Raw genomic sequence first — 20748 nt, 5'->3', positions numbered from 1 at the left:
AATGAATGCATTTATATTGAACATGCACAGACTTTTTTGTCATTATTCCTTAAACAATACAGTATAACAACTATTTACACAGCATTTATATTGTATTAGGTATCATATGTAATCTCGAGTTGATTTAAAGTATACAGGAGGATGTGTGTAGGTTATATGCAAGTACTGTACCATTTTATATCAGAGACCTGAGCATCCATGGATTTTGGTATCCACAGGGGGTCTTGGAACCAATCTCCCACACATATCAAGGGATGACCATACACAAACTAATCCAATCATCAATTTCAAGTGTGGAGGCTCTTATCAATAACAGATGGACAAAGTCAAAATAAGCAAAGCTCAATTCACTGGGTAAGAGAAAAAGGAGAAGAAACTGACCAGCAAACCAAAGGAGAAACAACAGGGGAAGCCACAATCAGAGCAACAGGCTGCAGGGGACTCCTACTCGAGACCCCATTGTGGAGCTCGTTTCTGCTAAGTTCCTCTTCTGGGGTGAGCTACAGTTTTCTTAAAAACAAGTGGGAAGCCAAACACGAGAGGTTACATATTGTATGATTCTATGCATATGAAATATCTAGAAGAGGTAAATCCATTGAGACAGAAACAGACTGGCAATGGGGAGTACCTATGTAATGGGCAGAGGGTTTTCCTTTTGGGGTGATAAAAATGTTCTGGAACCAGATAGAGGTGGTGACCGCACAACACTGTGAATGTACTAAATGCTACTGAAACATACACTTTAAAATGGCCAATTTTATGTGACTTTCACCTCAAATACAAACATATACATATGTGTGTGTATATGTGTGTATGTGTATATATATATACGCATACACACACACATACACACACATATACAGAAGTGGGACATGGTTAGGTAAATGAGTCTGGTTCCCCAGAATATGTCTTACTTGACCCCAATGGTGGTTTAAAAGAGAGCCCTAAGCGGTTTAAATTCAGATTATTTGAAGAAGAGTGTAATATTTAAAAGCAAAAGGTCTTTGGACCCTAAACTGTACTTCTCTCCAAATCCATGAAGCCCCTCGTTGTTCCATTTCAGAACAGGACAGTTAGTTCCCCTCGCACAGTCTGCCACATGCAACACTGCCTGGCACACTGAGAGGGTGTCCACCTACACCTGTTAAATAAACAGACGCCAATGTGCCAGAATGCTCAAGATTAAATACTGCTGTTTAAAGTTCAATAAAACCATTTTTACTTACTTGAGATGCTTTGCTCCACCCCTTTCCTGAATGAAAGTAATAAAAAATGCTACCTTTCAGTACGTCGTGTGTTTAATAGAAGATTCCAGAGGGCAGTCTGGACTACCAGCTATTAAGGATATAGGCATAACTTGTTTTATTGCGCTTTGCAGATATTGTGATTATTTTAGACTGAAGGTTCACCGCAAACCTGCATCTGGCAGGTCTGTCAGCATCTTCCCAGCAGCATGTGCTCACGTCACGTCTCTGTGTCACATTTTGGTAATTCTCAAATATTTCAAATGATTTCATGATTACTACATCTGTTATGGTGATCTGTGCTCAGTGACGTTTGATGTTACTTTTGTAATTGTTTTGGGGTGCCAGGAACAACACTCGTATAAAATGGCAAACTCAATTAATAAATGTGTGTGTTTTGACTGCTCCATGAACTGGCCATTCCCCCATCTCTCTCCTTCTCAGTTCTCCCTATTCTCTGTGACACAACAATATTGAAATTAGGCCAATTGAGAACCCTACAATGGCCTTTAAGTGTCCAAGTAAAAGAAGAATTGCATGTCTCTCACTTTAAATCAAAAGCTAGAAATGATTAAAATGATTTAAATCAAAAGCTTAGGGAGGAAGGCAGGTCCAAAGCCAAGATAGGCCAAAATCCAACCTCTCAAATCAAACACTTAGCTAGGCTGTGGATGCAAAGGAAAAGTTCTTGAAGGAAATTTAAAGTGCCACTCTATAAACAGATGAATGGTAAGAAAGTGAAACAACCGTATTGCTGACATGAAGAAAGTTTTAGTGGCCTGGACAGAAGATCAAACTAGCCACAGTGACAGATCCTTAAGCCAAAGCCTAATCCAGAGCAAGGCCCTAACTCTCTTCAATTCTATGAAGGCTGACAGAGGCAAGAAAGCTGCAGAGGAAGAGTTGGAAACTGGAAGAAGTTGGTTCATGAGGTTTAGGGAAAGAAGGCGTCTCCATAACATAAAAGTGCAAGGTGAAGCAGCAAGTGCTGATGGAGAAGCTGCATTAAGTTCTCCAGAAAATCTGGCTAAAATCATTAATAAAGATGGGTACACTAGACAACAGATTTTCAGTGTAGATAAAATAGCCCTGTATTGAAAGAAGATGCTATCCAGGACTTCTACTGCTAAAAAGGAGAAGTAATGCCTGGATTCAAAGCATCAGGACAGGCCGACTCTCACTAAGGTCTAACATGCCTGGTGACTTTCGGTTGGGCCAATGTTCACTTACCGTTTGGAAACCCTAGGGTTCTTAAGAATGATGGTAAGTCTACTCTGCCTGTACTCTCGAAATGGAAGAACCAAGCCTGAATGAGAGCACATCTGTCTATAACATGGCTTACAGAATATTTTAAGCCCAGCGTTGAGACTTACTGCTCAAAAAAAAAAAAAAAAAGATTCCTTTCAAAATATCACTGCTCATTGATAATGCACCTAAGTCACGCAAGAGCTCTGATGGAGATGTACAAGGAGATTAAAGTTTTTTCATGGCTGCTAACACAACAACCATTCTGCAGCCCATGGATCAAGGTGGAACTTTGACTTTAAAGTCTTATTTAAAAATACATTTCATAAGGCTATAGCTGCCATAGGCTTCCTCTGCCATTCCTCTGATGGATCTGGGCAAAGTAAATTGAAAACCTTCTGGAAAGAATTCACCATTCTAGATGTCATTAAGAACATCTGTGATTTGGCCCGCTGTGGTGGCTCACACCTGTAATCCCAGCACTTTGGGAGGCTGAGGCAGGCAGATCATCTGAGGTCAGGAGTTTGAGACCAGCCCGGCCAATATGGTAAACCCTGTCTCTACTAAAAATATAAACATTAGCTGGGCACGGTGGCGGGCGCCTGTAATCCCAGCTACTCGGGACGCTGAGGCAGCAGAATTACTTGAACCCAGGAGGTGGGGGTTGCAGTGAGCCGAGATTGTGCCACTGCACTCCAGACGGGGCAACAGAGCTGGATTCCGTCTCAAAAAAACAAAAAACATAAAACAAAAATCTGTGATTCATGAGAGGAGGGCAGAGTATCAACATTAATAGGAGTTTGGAAGAAGCTGATTCCACCCCTCATGGACGACTTGGAGGGGTTCAAGGCTTTAGTGGAGGAAGTAACGCAAATGTGGTAGAATGGCAAGAGAATGAGAAAAGTGGAGCCTGAAGATGACTGAATTACTGCAATCTCACGATAAAACCCAAATGGATGAAGAGTTGCTTCTTACGGATGAGCAAAGAAAGTGGTTTCTTGAGACGGAATCTGCCCATGGTGAAGATGCTGTGAATATTGTTGATATGATAGATTTGAAATATTACATAAGCTTAATTGATAAAGCAGTTGCAGGGTTTAAGACAATTGATTCCAATTTTGAAAGAAGGTCTACTGTGGGTAAAATGCTATTAAACAGCATCACATGCTACATACAGAGAAATCTTTCATGAAAGAGTCAATCGATGCAGCAAATTCTATTGCTGTCTTACTGTAATACACTGCTACAGCCACCCGAACCTTCAGCAACCACCATCCTGATCAGTTAGCAGCCATCGACATCAAGGCAACATCGAGGCTCCACCAGCAAAAAGATGATGACTCGCTGAAGGTTCAGGTGATTGCTAGCATTCTTTAGCAATAATTTTTAATTAAGATAGGTACTTTGTTTTTAGACATAATGCTATTGCACACTTAAAAGACTATAGTATAAACGTAACTTTCTTTTTTGAGACAGGGTCTCACTCTGTCACCCAGGCTCTGCGGTGGCATGATCATACCTCACTGCAGCCTTGAATTCCTGGGCTCCAGCAATCCTCCTGCCTCAGCCTCCCAAGTAGCGAGGTCTATAGGTACATGCCACCATGGCTGGCTAATTAAAAAAAAATTTTGTTTTGTAAAGACAGGGTCTCACTATGTTACCCAGGCTGGTCTCTAACTCCTAGCCTCAAGCAATCCTCCTGTCTCGGACTTCCAAAGTGCCAGGATTATAGGTGGGAGCCACTGTGAGCTGCTAAAGGCAACTTTTATATGTACTAAGAAACCAAAATTTTGTGTGACTTGCTTTCCAGTAATATTTGTTTTATTGTGGTAGTCTGGAATAGAACCCACAATATCTCCGAGGTATGACTGTACTTCTCAAAAGTGGGGGAAAGGGCTTAACGCTTTTGCTTAGTGAGACATCCTATGAAAAAGCATGTACTAACCCATTCAACCGTCCGTATTTTTTAAAGAGGAAAATATACAGGTTGTTTACATTTGCTACACACATCTCAACCATAAGATTCCCAGTGCTACAGCCAGAGAATCTGTTAGCTACAAATTCAAGGCAAATTACCATGTTTTTGAGCCTTTGGTTGACTGATTAATCACAGGTTCTATAACTCTGCCTGTTACTGCATAACTTTTGGCATTTGTAATCAGGTGCAGTGGCTCCCACATGTTATCCCAGCGCTTTGGGAGGATCGTTAAAGGCCAGGAATTTGAATCCAGCCTGGGCAACACAGGGAGACCCTATCTCTACAAAAATAAAAATTAGTGGCCGGGCGTGGTGGCTTACGCCTACAATCCCAGCACTTTGGGATGCTGAGGCAGGAGGATCGCTTGAGGCCAGGAATTCAAGACCAGCCTGGGCAACAAAGTGAGACCTTATTTCTACTTAAAAAAAAGGATAAAAATAAAACTATAAAACATAATAAAAATTAAAAATTAGTAACTGGAAGGAAATGGGATTTGCTTGATGGGAAACATTTGCTCTTTGCTTTCTGTCCCACAGGAAAAGATGATCTAAGAACTAAACTCAGGTTTCAAAAGCGTCACATGAGAACTTTTCAGAATCCCACTTCACTTCAGGTTTTGTTTCACCACCTCAAGAACGGAAGGCCGCAGACCAGGCTGGGTCTCGCTGGAAGTCCCGTAGCAATGGCTGACGGAAATGAACGTGCTCATGACCAAGCACCATTTCCTCCAAGGCGCCACCAAACCCAAGGACACCAGAAAGCAAGCCACATGACTGCTAAGCTCCGGCACCACTGCCACCAACCAAGCACCATTTCCTCCAAGGCGCCACCAAACCCAAGGACACCAGAAAGCAAGCCACATGACTGCTAAACTCCGGCATCACTGCCACCAAAACCGGCAGTATTCCACCAGCCTCCCACATCATCTGTCCCAGGTCCGTCACTAACCTGTGTCGGCCATTCATCTCCAGGCCCACAACGGGGCAGATGAAACGTGCCCGCTGGAGGTCATCGTGCTTGTCACCTTTAGTGTTTCCTTTATCCCCTTCCCAGGCAGGATTATCAGAAAGCTTCAGCTCTGTCACATTCTGGGAAAAACCATTAATATTTTAACAATTCATTTGATAAATAGATCATCCTTTGCCTTAACCACGTAAGTCAACAAATTGTTATTCCAGCCCTTCCCATCAAAACCTCTTCCTCATAGTTACTTTCCTCTGGTCCATAAGAAACATGGATATAATATTAAACCATATATAGAAAACAGAAAACAAGGCCGGGTGTGGTGGCTCACGCCTGTAATCCCAGCACTTTGGGAGGCCAAGGCAGGCGGATCACCTGAGGTCAGGAGTTCAAGACCAGCCTGACCAACATGGAGAAACCCCGTCTCTACTAAAAATACAAAATTAGCTGGGTGTGGTGGAACATGCCTGTAATCCCAGCTACTCGGGAGGCTGAGGCAGGAGAATCGCTTGAACCCGGGAGGAGGAGGTTGCAGTGAGCCGAGATTGTGCCATTGCACTCCAGTCTGGACAACAACAGCAAAACTCCGTCTCAAAAAAAAAAAGAAAACAGAAAACAAGATTTTTTCAATTCACTGACTAGCAAGTAAATCAGTTATTTCTACTATACACATCTTTTTAACTTAAGGAAAAGTATCTTCTTACATAAAAAATTACTCCACTAACAGAAAGCTCTGCATGAGTTCCACCCAGAAGGGAATGCTTTCTCCCTGTGATGAATCCTCTCTGAGGCTGCTTCATGTTACTGACTATCTACATTTATTTAATCGTTGAAAAAAGCAAAAACAGAAAAATATATATATAAAATCATTGAATAGACAGTAAAATCTGAGACCATGGTCTAACGAGCTAAGGCAGAATATTAGCCAGAAAATACTGTCACACTCCAAGACACAGCTATTCAGGTTTTCAAGAATTCCCAACTTTATAAGGAATTTGATACAGTAACTCTACTTTTGCATTCGAGGCATTTCTTCATATTTAATGAGACCATTTTGACTTCAATACTCTAGAGAGCAGGTGAGTGTCTTGAAAGGCAAATCACCATCCATACGATCAGCTTCCTGGTCGAGAATGAGCACATGTCTCACTGAGTTCTCTGCTCCGAGTATTTGTGGACTATCAATTGACGGTAATGACAATCTTATGTGTTAGCATTGTTTTATTTGTATCCTTTTTTTTCTTTACTGTTCTAATTTCTTGGAGTTTTTTCCATTAAATATTCAACCACATAAAACTGAATATTACAAGTATTTTAAGTATAGAACTGTATGAATTAATTTCAATAACTGTTTTTTTTCCTCATCAGATGGGTAATGTGCTGATGTCACAACAAGGCTTGAGAGGCACATCTTACATGTGCACACGGAAACCCAATCATAGCATTATGAACTGCTAAAGAATCGTTGATCACATTTTTGATGTAAGATGATTCATACTACCACAGGTTTTTCAGGAATAAATTCTCTTCCACAAGGTAAAAGACCACTAAAATCAGAATAATTTCTAGAGCACTATCATTAGCTACATTTCAGAATTATGAATTTGCCTGAAATGAACATATCCTATAATCAACCCCAAGCATTTGAACAAAAAGCCTAATAATACGAACGAAAGAAAGAAAAAGAAGGCAAAACCTAGAGCCTTAGACTGGGAGTTAGGGGATCTGGTTCTGGTTTAAGTACTTCGCCAGCCATGTGGCCTCAAGTGAGTCATTTACAGTGAGATGAAGGGTTTATAGCCTGATGGTTCTCAAATTCTTCACTACCTTTCCGAACTTTTTCCCCACTGACCATATTTAAAAAGTTGTGTCCTCTCAAGAAATTTCCTTTATTAAAAAAACTTGTTTTTTCAACTTTTATGAAAGAACTTTAACTGCCAATCAGAACCTCTAATCACCAGATGGTAGCCACGTGATTTAACAGTGATCCATAAAATTATCTAATTCACAAAAGTTTCTTCCAAATCCAAAATCCAAGTAGGTGAATCTTAATTACAAAAATAATGCCTCCTAACATTAATAGAGAACATCAAAATTTTCAAAGCACAACACACAGGTGAAATTACAACAGATTTATAATGTAGGAAGTATGCATGGTGGAACTCGTGGCTTGAGATTTAAGTGACCTCTCAAGATCATACCTGTATTAGATGGCCATGTGGGAATGGAATCCCAAATTTCTGAGTTCAGTCTTTAAGGCGTATAAATTCTATAAAATAAACCTCAGCCACTGTTCAGACCCTCACAGCACTTCAGAATCACTCGTGTTACCTTAATGCTTTTAATGTGAGATGCTGCCTTCCCAAGAGCCTTTTCTGCAGATTTGTCCAAGAGAAATTCAATGACGGCATCTTTGTTATAAAGTCTGCAATAGTAAGTATTAGAATATTATGTCAACAAGCAACTTTCAAATAACCAAAGAAGGAAGAATAAACTGAACACAATCCAAAAGTTGTTTACATTTGATAAGAGAAATACCCTGAATTATTAAAAAGTAAATTTAACCCTGTTTCAACTATTTCCAGAGCATACAAAGAAGGAAATTATTTATTTATTTATTTGAGACAGAGTTTCACTCTTGTCACCCCGGCTGGAGTGCAATGGTGCAATCTCAGCTCACTGCAACCTCCGCCTCCCGGATTCAAGCAATTCTCCTGCCTCAGCCTCCCGAGTAGCTGGGATTACAGGCGCCTGCCACCATGCCTGGCTAATTTTCATATTTTTAGTAGAGACGGGGTTTCACCATATTGGCCAGGCTGGTCTCAAACTCCTGACCTCAGGTGATCCACCCACCTCAGCCTCCCAAAGTGCTGGGATCACAGGCATGAGCCAATGCATCCAGCCAGAAATTAGTTTAAATCAAAGGTGGCAAACTGGCAGTCAGAAGGCTGAATGTAACCTGAACAAGGCTTTTTTTAATTGGGAAATTTAATGTATATTTCCTCTTTTTCTTTAAAAATTAAAACCAGAAGGTGTGGAATCACTAGGCCAACACCATTGAGCTGTAAAAACTGGCTGGAACTGAGTGGCAGCTCCTGCTTTGGACAGGACATGGACTCTCCAGTATTCTCCACTCCCTGCCATTCTCTCCTGTTCCTCACATGGCTCCTTCATGTGTTTATGCTTATAACTTAGCTTCTATTGGCCCCTGAGTTTGCTATTTTTTTTTGCACAGGCTGGGGTGCAGTGGTGGAATTATAGCTTACTACAGCTTCAACCTCCCAGACTCAAAGGATCCTCCTGCCTCAGACTCCTGAACAGCTGGGACTACAGGATCATGCCAGCCACCATGCCTGGCTAATTTTACTTTTTTGTAGAGGTGGGGTTTCACCATATTGCCCAGACTGGTCTTGAACTCCTAGACTTAAGTGACCCTTCCTCCTCAGACTCCCAAAGTGGTGGGATTACAGGTGTGAGCCACTGCGCTCAGCCCAGCCCCTCAGTTTTCAAACCATGGATTAAACAAACCAAACTGACTAGAATAGTACAGAACTATGTTCAGAGACAGGGAACGACAGCCTATGCCTTGCAAATTTGCTTGGGATAATCCACGCTTGATGAATGGAAAACTGCATTTACACATCAAAATTCTCCTCAAAATCACTTAAAAAACTCATCTTGATTAAGTGTAAAAACCATACCTGCCAAGTTCACAGGCAACTATTGGTCGTCTTAATATTTCCTGACTTAGAGTACAATAGTTCCATTGGGCCACTAATTCAGCATCTTTGTCGACCTAATAAAAAACAAAAAATTCAATTAATTTTCAACTCTGAAAGACACGTGGTTCACAATTCTACATATAAAAGTATATTCAGTAATACCGCACAGTAATGATTTTTGTTTTTTAAATCAAAGATAATGACATAGGAAGTTGGGTTTTTGGTTTGTTGTTTGTTTGTTTTTGAGACGGGGTCTCACTCTGTTGCCCAGGCTGGAGTGTAGTGGTGCAATCTTCACTCACTGCAACCTCCACCTCCTGGAGTCGAGCAAACCTTCCACCTCAGCCTCTGGAGTAGCTGGGACTATGGGTGCACACCACCAGGGCTGGCTAATTTTTGTATTTTTTGTAGAGACGTGGTTTTGCCATGCTGCCCCCAAACTCCTGGACTCAAATGATCCGCCCATCTCAGCCACCCAAACTGCTGGTATTGAAAGCATGAGCAACTGTGCCTGGCTGAAGTCAGGATTTTAAAAGTCACAAGTAATTAATACTACATCAAATAAAGGCCCATCTAAATATGACATGTACAAAGAAAAAGATTATATAAAATTATTAAACTGTTTATGCAAGCCACATACAAATATTAACATTTGAATCTTAATAATAACTTAGGGAGGCCATACAAAAGAGAAAAAAAAAAGTGTGTTAGATTAATTTCTAACAATGGGAAAGCCTGCTAAGTTGCGGCAGAATTTAAAGACTTAAGAACTGAGAAGACAAGCATTTTTTTTTTTTAAAGTTCAGAACAAAGACTACATAATTCTTTATAAAATGTTCAATTTAACAGAAATAAGTGTTTTGGGGCTTATTCACTAAGGGATACATCAAACTTTATCCACAGTATGAAAATCCAGACATAAGACCCACCCTGGCCCTCGAATGACATTTTCACATACATCATATTCCATGTCCCACTCCTTCCCATTCTTGTTTTTTCCTTCACTGTGTAGACTGCACCACTCTTTCCCATTCTTCAAATGCCAAATCTGAATAATTTAACAGGACAGCACATTTGGAAGAAAATAGGAAGAGAAAAGAAAAAAAGAAAACAAAAACAATCCTGCTGAATTTATTTTATTAATTTATTTTTTGAGACAGGGTCTTGCTCTGTTGCCCAGACTGGGCTGCAGTGGCACAATCACAGCTCACTGCAGCCTCAATTCTCCTGGGCTCAAGCAATCCTCTCCCTTAGCCTCCCAAGTAGCTAGGACTACAAGCAAGCGCCAATTCCCAGCTAATTTTATTTTATTTTTGTTAAGAGGTCTCCCTGTGTTGCCCAGGCTGTTCTCCAACTGCTGAGCTCAAGTGATTCTCCTGCCTCAATCTCCCAAAGTGCTGAGTTTACAGGCGTAAGCCAACACACCTGGCCCTCTGAATTTAATTTTTAAAGTAAAAACTGCTTAAGTGCTTACTGTGTGCCAGGCACTGTGCTAAGCAGTTTCCATAACTTTTTAATCCTCAGAAAAACTCTATGAGTTAGTATTTTTACTTTTGTAGATGAGGAAAGTGAGGCACCAAGAGATTAGGTTATATTCAAAAAGCACCTCAGAGAGTTGGGGACAGGGAGAAAAGTGACAAATCACTCCTTATCCAGGGCTTTGAAAATTGTTTCCCCCGAAAAAGCAGTAAAAAATGTGTTTACCAGGGTCTCTCTTCTTTTCTAGGGTCTTTCTTCTTTTAAGTTTTTACACATCTGTACTGGAAAGACAAGTACAAGTGGTTTTGTGTTTTGTTTTGTTTTGTTTTTTTTGAGACGGAGTCTTGCTCTGTCGCCCAGGCTGGAGTGCAGTGGCGCTATCTTGGCTCACTGCAAGCTCTGCCTCCTGGGTTCACGCCATTCTCCTGCCTCAGCCTCCCGAGTAGCTGGGACTACAGGCACCTGCCACCATGCCCGGCAACTTTTTTGTATTTTTAGTGGAGACAGAGTTTCACTGTGTTAGCCAGGATGGTCTCGATCTCCTGACCTCGTGATCCGCCTGCCTCGGCCTCCCAAAGTGCTGGGATTACAGGCGTGAGCCACCGCGCCTGGCCAGACAAGTGTTTTTTCTATACTTTCACTCACAACACTCAATACTTCCAGAACACTTCGGACAAAATGTATGGGATTTTCCCCACACCAACCAATTCTCTGATAGCAGCCAGGTGTCTTACAATTAAACTCAATTCTGATACCACCTATTTGGATATGGCCTCAGATCCCAAAGGTTAAGGGCTCAGTCCCATAATACTGTCCCTACCCCGACTTTAGATGCCAATCACAAGTTCAAGTTGTCACCTGCACTTCTGACTGTCTATAAATCAAAGGCTACCACGATCCGCTCCCCCACCCCCAGTTTGATAATTTGCTAGTGTCTCACAGATGTGGGGAAACAGTTTAGTTACCATTGCTGATTTATTACAAATACATTGTAAAGGACACAAATAGCCAGATAAAGAAGTACATAGGGTATAGTCTGGAAGGGTCCCAAGTGCAGGGCTGTCCTCATGGAGTTGGGGTAACTCTCCTGGCATGTGGATGTTGTCGGCAACCCAGAAAATCTCCAAACCCTCAACTTCAGGCATCTTTATGGAGACCCCACCACGTAGGCATGATGGATTATTAACTCCATGTCCAATTCCTCTTCTCCTCCCTGAAGGATGGGGGTGAGGTGGGGCTGAAAGTTCCAGGCTTCTAATCTTGGCTTGGTGTTTCTGGTGACCAGGCCCCATCCAGGAACCCACCAATAATTGCCTTATTAGAACAAAAGATGATCCTGTCACCCAGGAAATTACAAGGAATTTAGGTGCTCTGCGTTAGGAACCAGGGCAGATTTCACAATATTGATCCGAAATGTAAGCTCCACCAGGGCTAGACTCTGCCTTGTTCACTGCTATATCCCTGGGGCCTACAACAATGTATATATGGTAACCACTTATTAAGCATTTGTTGTGTGAATAGTTATAATAAAAATCCATCCTGCCTAGGCATTCTGGCTTTTTTGAATCGCTCTTCCTTCTTTTCTACCCTCTTCCGACACCTGTTTCTTGTCAAGCCTTTCATTAAGCTACTCCTTTTCAGCCCTGGGCACAAGAAAACAAAACTGAGCTAAACACTTTTTTGGTGAAAGCCAAAAAACCACTCATGAATGCTAATTATCCAGCATTCGCCTGTTTACATGTACGTATGATCAGAGGGTACACTTCATCCTCTTGGGTATTCATTCATTCTCATATTCACACATATTTATTAGGTGTCTATTATGTGGCTGACACATGGTAGGGGTTACAGAGGTAAGACACACAAGGTTCCTGTCTACGTGGGAAAGAGACAATAAACAAATAACACAGTGGTAGGCACTGTTAAGAAGAGAAGAGAGAATATTGGAAGTGAGGCACATTTCAGTTACAGTGGACAGATGACATTTGAGTAAAAAACTGAATGAAGTAAAGAAACTCATCATGTGACAATCTCAGTGAAGAGTATTTCAGATTGATGAACTCACACTCCAGGTTGAAGAACAAGAGGCCTGTTTAGCTAGAACAGTATGAAAGAGGTGGAGAGGGGCAGAAGATGAGGTCAGAAACATAGGCAGGGTCTGCTCAAGGGTCTGACGAGATTTTATTCTTAATGTGATGGGAAGCCACTGGAATGCTTCAAATACAATAGTGACATACGGGGTTTACCTTTTAAACAAGCTCTCCAGCTCCTGAATCAGAATACATGAAGTCTCCACGTGTGCTTTACAAATATTTTTGTAAAGAAGTCTCTACTAGGTGCTTTACAAATATTTTATCATTAAAAAGTAATTACTTGTGCTAACTTTGAAATCCCAAATAAGTGGATGGGAATCCTGGCTTCACTACCTACCAGCTGTGTGATCTTAGTCACCTTAATATCCCTGGACTCAGTGTCCCTGTCAGTAGCAAAGAAATTATTATAATTTCCTCGATTACTTGTGAGATCAGGGATTATTCACTCATTTGTTTATTCGAAATATTTAGTGTGCCAGGAACTATGCTAGTTGCAGGAAAAAAAGGGTACAGCCTCTGCTATCAGGAACTTACCGTCTAGCGGGGAAGACTGATACATATCAACCACGTACAGCCGTGTGCAGGCTAAGACAGTTTATAAAAGGATGTGATAAGGGAACAGTTTGGGAAGGCTTCTCTGAGCAAATGAAGTTAGTGTATACAAAACTCAGTATACACTAAGTATTTGTATTATTGCTACTAGTCGCAGGTAGGGTTCAAATCCTGGCTCTGCCATTTACTAGCTTTGCAAATTTCTCCTTTTGAGCCTCAACTTCCATGTCTGAAAATGAGGACAACAGTATGTAGCTATAGGGCTATTGTAATAATTACATGAGATACCCCCTGTTAAGATTACTGTCCAGTGAATGGCAATAGTCAGCACCCATTGAATGTCCACTCTTAATACTGTTGTTAATTTTGAGTCCTCTGAATGGAATAAAAGACCGCAGCCAGGTCTGGAACTCCGCTGGCTCCCCCTTCTTACTTCCTCTCGTTTTCTGGGGTCGTCAAATTCCCACCACCCCCGGTCCCCAAGAGCCGGCCCACATCACTGACCTTCTCAACCTTCTTCGGCCCCTTCACCAGTTCATGCCTCTTGGGGATTGTTCCCCCGTCGCAACCCATCGCAGGACGGGAGTCAGAGCCAGCAGCAAAACCCCAAAGCTGTCACTTCCGGGATTTCCGGCGAAATCCCCAGCCACTTCCGGCGCACCGCCGTGACGCAGCACGCTGGTCGTGACGCAGCGGGGCGGGGCGGGGCGGCACGCTAGGCGCGGCGTAGCGGGGCAGGGCGAGGCCGTTACCAAGTGCCGGTTGTCATGGAGAGCGTCGCTTGGAGGCTGGGCGTGGGCGGGTTTCCTCTTTCCCGTGAGACCCTGGGTTTCTGCTGCACAATCGGAATCACTCGCCCACGCTCCGGGAGGGCAGCGAGGGCGTGGGCGGCCCGTGCGCATCCACCGCTCTTTGACCCTATCCCACGCCAGCTTGTGTGGCTGCGGAGCGGGCACATCCCTGGACTGAGAGCGCCTTGAGGAAAAGGGCCGCCCTCCTGTTTCTGCGATTAAGGATGCCTATGAACGGAATCTGCTGTATCAATGGACATTTTTGTGTTTAAAAGGAGAACGCATCTTTCTTGAGCGCCAACTGTGACTCAAGCACTCAAAACAAATCTTGTGAAGTGATGTTACAACAGATTCTAGGAAGTAAGACCCTCCCTAAGGCCTGGAACTTTCTGGTGTTGCCATGCATATTGTAGATGGCATGTGTGTGAAATTTTGCATACGGTTTGTGCGTGTGTGTATTTCATTCACAGTTTCCTGAAGCCCAGGCTAAAAAATTTTTATTAACAATCAAGTATCATTAATAGACGATATAATAGTTCTTATAAAACATACACTGATGTTGCCATGCCCGTTCCAAGAGACAGGCTGTATTTTATCTATAAGAACACAAATCCCTTGCTAAAAATTCATGATTGTCTGCTCTTAGGCGATTGTCTATCTCTCTGTTTGTTCCTTTAATTATTATAAATATTATGGGAAAGTGCCTATAATCCCAGCACTTTGGGAGGCCGAGACGGGAGGAGCACCTGAGCCCAGGAGTTCCAGGTCAGCCTGGACAACATGGTGAGACACCATCTTGAAAGAAAAAGAAAAATTAGCCAGGCGTTGTGGTAAGCTTTTGTAGTCCTAGCGGCTCCGGAGGCTGAGGGGGTAGGAAGGATTGCCTGAGCCCAGGAATTCAAGGTTGCAGTGAGCTATGATAATGCCACTGCACTCCAGCCTAGGCAACAGAGCAAGACTCTGTCATTAATATGTATGTATGTATGTATTTGTACATATATATGATAGGAAAATTTCTCCATTGCCAAGAAGGCAGATCTTTATGATTGGATATTACCCTATTGACCTACGTGAAACATAAAAAGGCTGAAAATATTTTTTACTTGGGAAGAGTTGCCCAGAAAATACCTGGATGTGGAAACTTCAAGGGCTATATGTAAGCTTGGGGTACTTGTTACTGTGATTAATGAGAATTTAAAAAAAAATCCCTTTAATTAGTTGGTCTCTGATTGATTTATGATTTATTTCTATGCTAACCACAATAACTGTAAGCTCTATGAGGGTAGGGACTTCATTTTGTTTTGTTTTGTTTTAGACAGAGTCTCGATCTGTTGCCCAGACTGGAGTGCAGTGATGTGATCTCGGCTCACTGCAACCTCAACCTCCCAGGATCAAAGCGATTCTCCTGCTTCAGCCTCCCCAGTCGCTGAGATTACAGGCGCCCGCCACCATGCCGGGCTAATTTTTGTATTTTTAGTAGAGACGGGGCTTCACCATGATGGCCAGGCTGGTCTCAAACTCCTGATCTCAGGTGATCCACCTGCCTCGGCCTCCCAAAGTGCTGGGATTACAGCCGTGAGCCACCAAGCCCGGCCAGGACTTTTATTCCACATTGTATCATCAGTGCCTAGAAGAATCTTTGGCACACTCAATATATGAGTACATTTCCTCAGTAAACCAAAAGAAAGTACAGATTCATTGAGAAAGGGGTGAAAAGCCTAGTTTTGGCAGATACTAAAACTGGTTAGTACTATTAGAATTCCATTTACTGGTGAGGAAACAGAAGCGTGGAAAGATCGAATGACTCCTTCAAGGTCACATAGGTAGTGAGAGACCCGGGAATGAGTGCTAGGATTAGTTCTTTCTCACAGCAAAGGACAGAAGGTCAAATACAGAAGAGCAGAAACACCAGCATCTTTAGAAAGACTCAAACCAGTGTTCTTTTCTCATTTGGGGAAGAAAAAACAAAAATAGCGGCTCTTTATTAAGCCATGACCATGCGTGCACTGAGAGATTTGTAGGCATTTTTTCACTTTGGGATCACAATAACCTTAAGAGTTAGAGGGTATAATCCCTCTTGTTTTACAAATGAAAACCCCAAGACTCAGATGTGCAAGTTGTCGTTGTTCAGGGTCCCATAGCTGCTGAGTAAAAGGAGTAGAAGATGAGGGGCTCTCTCCGGTGAGGCCCGTCTGACTTAACTGCTTCCCCAAATGCTGCTGATAAAACCCAGCAGTACTGGCTGTGCTGGTGTTCTAGCTCAGGCAGCTGGACTTTTTTCTCTTCCTCACTGGTTTCCTCTTTTAGAATATTGGTCTCTAGGCTACTCTGTGCCTCAGACTATACACAGCTAGAACTTTTGTGAGGTTTATTATCATGGGTAGCAAATATGTGTTGAGAGCTGGCTGCCATGTCAGGTGCTGTGTTCAGCGCTTTATTGGACTTGAGCCATTTTATTCTCCCGGCTCTACTGGGAAGCAGATGTCATCATTGTCTGCTTCTTCTTCCACTGCCTTGTTGAATGAACTAATAAAGGTTATTCCCTTACAAGCATCTTTGGAGACAACTTTGTCCTAGCCAAGCCATGGATTTTCGGGGAAGCAGAGGAATGAAATGATAAAAAGGAAAATCATTACCCTCTAGTAAAACCAGTATTTCTTAACCTTTTGGGAGTCATTGGACCTGTTTGAGAATTGGATGAAAACTTTGAACTAAATCTCCAGAAAAGTATTGATTAGCACATACGACATTTCACATAGCGTATGCATGTTTGTATTTTACTCACAGCCTTCTGAACCTCAGGCTAAGAACCAGTACTTTAAATGCTGTTATAGTAAGTCCTTACAGTAGGTCTCAAATATTTCAGACTTCTTTTTTTTTTTTATAATTTTTTTATTTTTGAGATGGAGCCTCGCCCTGTTGCCCAGGCTAGAGTGCAGTGGTGCAATCTCGGCTCACTGCAACCTCCATCTCCCATGTTCAAGCGATTCTCCTGCCTCAGCCTCCTGAGTAGCTGCAATTACAGGCACGTGCCACCATGCCCGGCTAAGTTTTTGTATTTTTAATAGAGATGGGGTTTCACCATGTTGGTCAGGCTGGTCTCGAACTCCTCACCTCATGGTCCGCCCTCCTTGGCCTCCCAAAGTGCTGGGATTACAGGCGCACACCACCACGCCCAGGTAATTTTTTGTATTTTTAGTAGAGACGGCGTTTCACCATGTTGGCCAGGCTGGTCTCGAACTCCTGACCTTGTGATCCACCCGCCTTGGCCTCCCAAAGTGCTGGGATTACAGGCGTGAGCCACTGCCCCCGGCCCATTTCAGACTTCTGAGCCATGGCAGGTTCGATTTCCTGGTAGCTCTGCTCATATGCTCTTCCGTAGCTGCAGCTTACCATAACTCATTTTAAGAGTTGGCATTAAACATTTTTTAAACTGTCTGCTATGGTTTGAGTGTGTCCCCCAAATTTCATGTGTTGGAAATCTAATCCCAATGCAACAGTGTTGGGAGCTGGGGCCTAATAAGAGGTGATTAGGTCATGAGGGCTCTGCTCTCATGACTGGATTCATGTTGTTATCTTGGGAGTGAGTTAGTGATCGAGACAGTGGACTTGTTATAACATTGAGTTCGGCCCTCTCTTGCTCTCTTGTCCTTCCACCTTCCACCTTGGGATGATGCAGCACAAAAGCCCTTGCCAGATGCAGGCCCCTTGACCTTGGAGTTCCCAGCCTCCAGAACTGCAAGAAATAAATCTGTTCTTATTCTGTTAATGCTGCAAAAAATGGACTAAGACAGTAGATATGAAAAATGTTTGAAGAACTTTGCAACCATCCTTTAAGGTCATACACAGGAAGGTGTCCCAAAGAAGGTTAAAACAAAGTAGAAAACTGAGGCAAGTCCTGAGATAATTCAAGACAAAAATTACTTTTAATTTGCAGTTTTAGGGAAATATTCAAAATATTCTGGCAATATACAAAGCTTTGAATGAACTGGCCCCTGGCCACCCCTCCCAGCTAATGTTGGCCACTGTTCCTTTCCTTACTAGGTTCCAGCCACACTGGCCACCCTCTTCTCCTACCTCTGTGCACATGTCTTGCTGATCCTTCTCCAGGGACGCGCCTTCTCTTCATGTGTTCCCAGCTGGCCCCCTCAAGGGATCCAGCCCTCTGCTCCTGGGACCCTTCCTTGGAGCCATCTTCCCTGACCTCTCCATCCAAAATAGCACTGCTCTGCCATCACATTACCCCATCTTGCTTTATTTTCTTCTTTGCATTTATCACGCAAATATCACGTTATAAATATAAATTTGAACATTTTGTTCACCATGGAGTTTTTTGCATTGATTTGTATTTCTTAAAAATAATTGCATCAAAATATTATTTATCTTGATACACAGTGTTTTGGGCACCGCCTTATAGTTAGCATTCCATAAGAGCTCCTCTCCCACCTCCTGCCTGGTTTTTCATCTCCCTCGACTGGAAAGAAAGCGCCATGCTCCAGAGCTTCTGTTCTGTTTCCTGCAGCATCTCTAGTGATCAGCAAAGGCCTGAACAAGTAGGAGGTGCTCAATGACTATTTGAGAAATGAATGAATGAAAGGAAAAGGGCATTAGCAAGTGGCTTTGATTCACCTCCTTATAAGTGCACATACAAATGGGCAACTTTCAGAGAACTGGGGTGCATACATAGGGAAAACATAACATTTTTAAAAAGATGTTTATAAAAAACATAGTTGCCACCAAACCGCAAACACAACTCCCCACAACTTGTCAAACTGGAGGATCGCTAACATGGGCTCTTCACCACTTCCAGCCTCCTGATGAAATTTGACTTAGTTGAGGTCAAGTTGCTACCACCACACCACCCACCATTTCCTCTTCCTTCCTTGGGAGGAAACCATACAGAATTCTAGGCATTAAGCAAAAATACTCAGCAAAAAGTTACCAAAAGCTAAAAAATTGTGTTTAATTTTATTTTAAAGTTTTTTTCAGAGGTAATCATCTTATTAATCAGTGGAAATTCACCCTGGAATCACTGTTTCAAAAAAAGGAAGGAAACACATTTAGCTAGCAGCAGCATTTTTCATTATTTTACACCCAGTGGTTTTGTACTTTGTTGACAAAGGTCTTCAATTTGGACTCATCTCAAAAAAAAAAAAAAAAAAAAAAAAAGGACTTTTCGTTACCTATTAGAACACCATGAAAGACTCACTTATGAACGACTAAGTTAAAGAATATAAAGCATTAGAACAGTGCTTTAGTAGCAATGTAGTAATAATTTAATAAATATATGCCACTGTTACTAAGCGTAAAACATAATTTTATCCACTGCAATACAAATTTATTGTTGGCCTCCTCACAATAATCCCTCCCCTTTTTAATTTTCTGTTTTTTGAGATGAAGTCGTACTCTGTCATCCAGATTGGAGTGTAGTGGTGTGATCATGGCTCACTGCAGCCTCGAATTCCTGAGCTCAAGAGATCCTCCCACTGTAGCCTCCTGAGTAGCTGAGACTACACGTGTGTACCATCAGGCCCAGCTGATTTTTTTTGTATTTTTTATAGAGACGGCATCTTGCTTTGTTGCCCCGGCTGCTCTCAAACTCCTGGGCTCATGCAACCCTCCTGCCTTAGCCTCCCGAAGTGCTGGGATTTCAGGCATGAGCCACCAAGCCTGGCCTAATCCCTCCTTCTTCCAAGAATATTCCTGACTTTTATTAGGGGATCCTCTCGGGACACAGTTCTCCATAGGTCTCTTGCCTTTCTGCACATATTCAGAGCAGAGGCACCAATGGCATTTTGTTGTGAACCATCTTTTAAAGGATGTTGTTTAACCATCTTCCAACAGCCTTGGAAGATAGAGATAGTGTCTCCCTCCAGAGCAGAGGGCAGGTTTGTTTGGTATGCAATATATTAAAAATGAGGGCTAGGCACGATGGCTCACACCTGTAACCTCAGCAGTTTTGCAGGCTGAGGCAAGAGGATCACTTGAGCCCAGGAGTTTGAGGCTGCAGTGAGCTATGTTTGCACCACTGTATTCCAGCCTGAGTGACAGAGTGAGGCCCTATCTAAATATAAATATATATATATATATATATCTCACATATATAACATCTATATTACATATCTAACATCTATATTGCATAGCTATAACATATATTACATATATAAATATGTAGTAAAGATGATGTCTCCCTCTGAGGCCAAGCCTGGTCAGATTTGCTCCGAGCCCATTATAAAAATTTGGGGATTCCTATGCTAAGGTTCCTTGGCTTTGACACAAACCTATGTGTTCAGCATCCACCTGAGCCCACCACTGCATCACCCCCTGGGACTTGGGGGACATGGGAAATGATGTGAAGGTGAAGCCAAGTTGCTTGCAATGTCAGGAGAAAGAGTCCTTTGTCTCCATGCACAAAAGAATGAACACTGCAGGCCTGACAAATATCCTTATGAAGGCCTGCCTGCAAGGTTGACCTTCGGTTGGTGCATGGAAACTTGGATTTTGGGAGGGTTCCCACCATTGCCAGAATTTATAAGAATGGCTCATTGTGCCTAAACTGTTTATACAAACAACGTGATTCATACTGAACACCTGCTTTCCTTCTGGGAGTCTGGAAATTTGGTTCATGCCAGACAGAGGCTTCCCACCTGATCAGCCCCCAGTAAAACCCTGGCTGCTGAG

The 20748-nt window shown here is 42.5% G+C and overlaps 1 protein-coding gene and 1 non-coding gene across 4 annotated transcripts in view; both read right to left on the bottom strand.

Moving 5' to 3' along the window:
• RTF2 (replication termination factor 2) overlaps positions 1–13980 on the bottom strand; it is a 67989-nt gene extending 54009 nt beyond the window's left edge. For 2 of the 3 annotated variants that reach the window (XR_001712306.3, XM_009437448.5), the window contains exons 1-4: positions 13781–13967; positions 9132–9226; positions 7762–7855; positions 5416–5555 (exon numbers count right to left, since the gene is read on the bottom strand). Coding sequence is in view for 2 of the 3 variants with exons in the window: in XM_009437448.5 (XP_009435723.1) it covers positions 5416–5555; positions 7762–7855; positions 9132–9226; positions 13781–13849 (398 nt within the window). In the remaining variant the exon portion in view is untranslated. Of the gene's footprint in view, positions 1–5415; positions 5556–7761; positions 7856–9131; positions 9227–13780 lie in introns of all 3 variants that reach the window. The other variant, XM_009437446.5, reaches the window with a different exon arrangement.
• LOC112206595 (small nucleolar RNA U13) lies at positions 6793–6893 on the bottom strand. Its single transcript, XR_002941012.1, has one exon. It is a non-coding gene; the product is annotated as a small nucleolar RNA U13 (small nucleolar RNA).
• Positions 13981–20748: the final 6768 nt, after the last annotated feature.

Source organism: Pan troglodytes, chromosome 21 (assembly GCF_028858775.2).
Source record: "Pan troglodytes isolate AG18354 chromosome 21, NHGRI_mPanTro3-v2.0_pri, whole genome shotgun sequence".
Lineage (NCBI taxonomy): Eukaryota > Metazoa > Chordata > Mammalia > Primates > Hominidae > Pan > Pan troglodytes.
The sequence above is the reverse complement of the archived record's forward strand: the minus strand, read 5'-3'. Positions and strand labels throughout refer to the sequence as shown.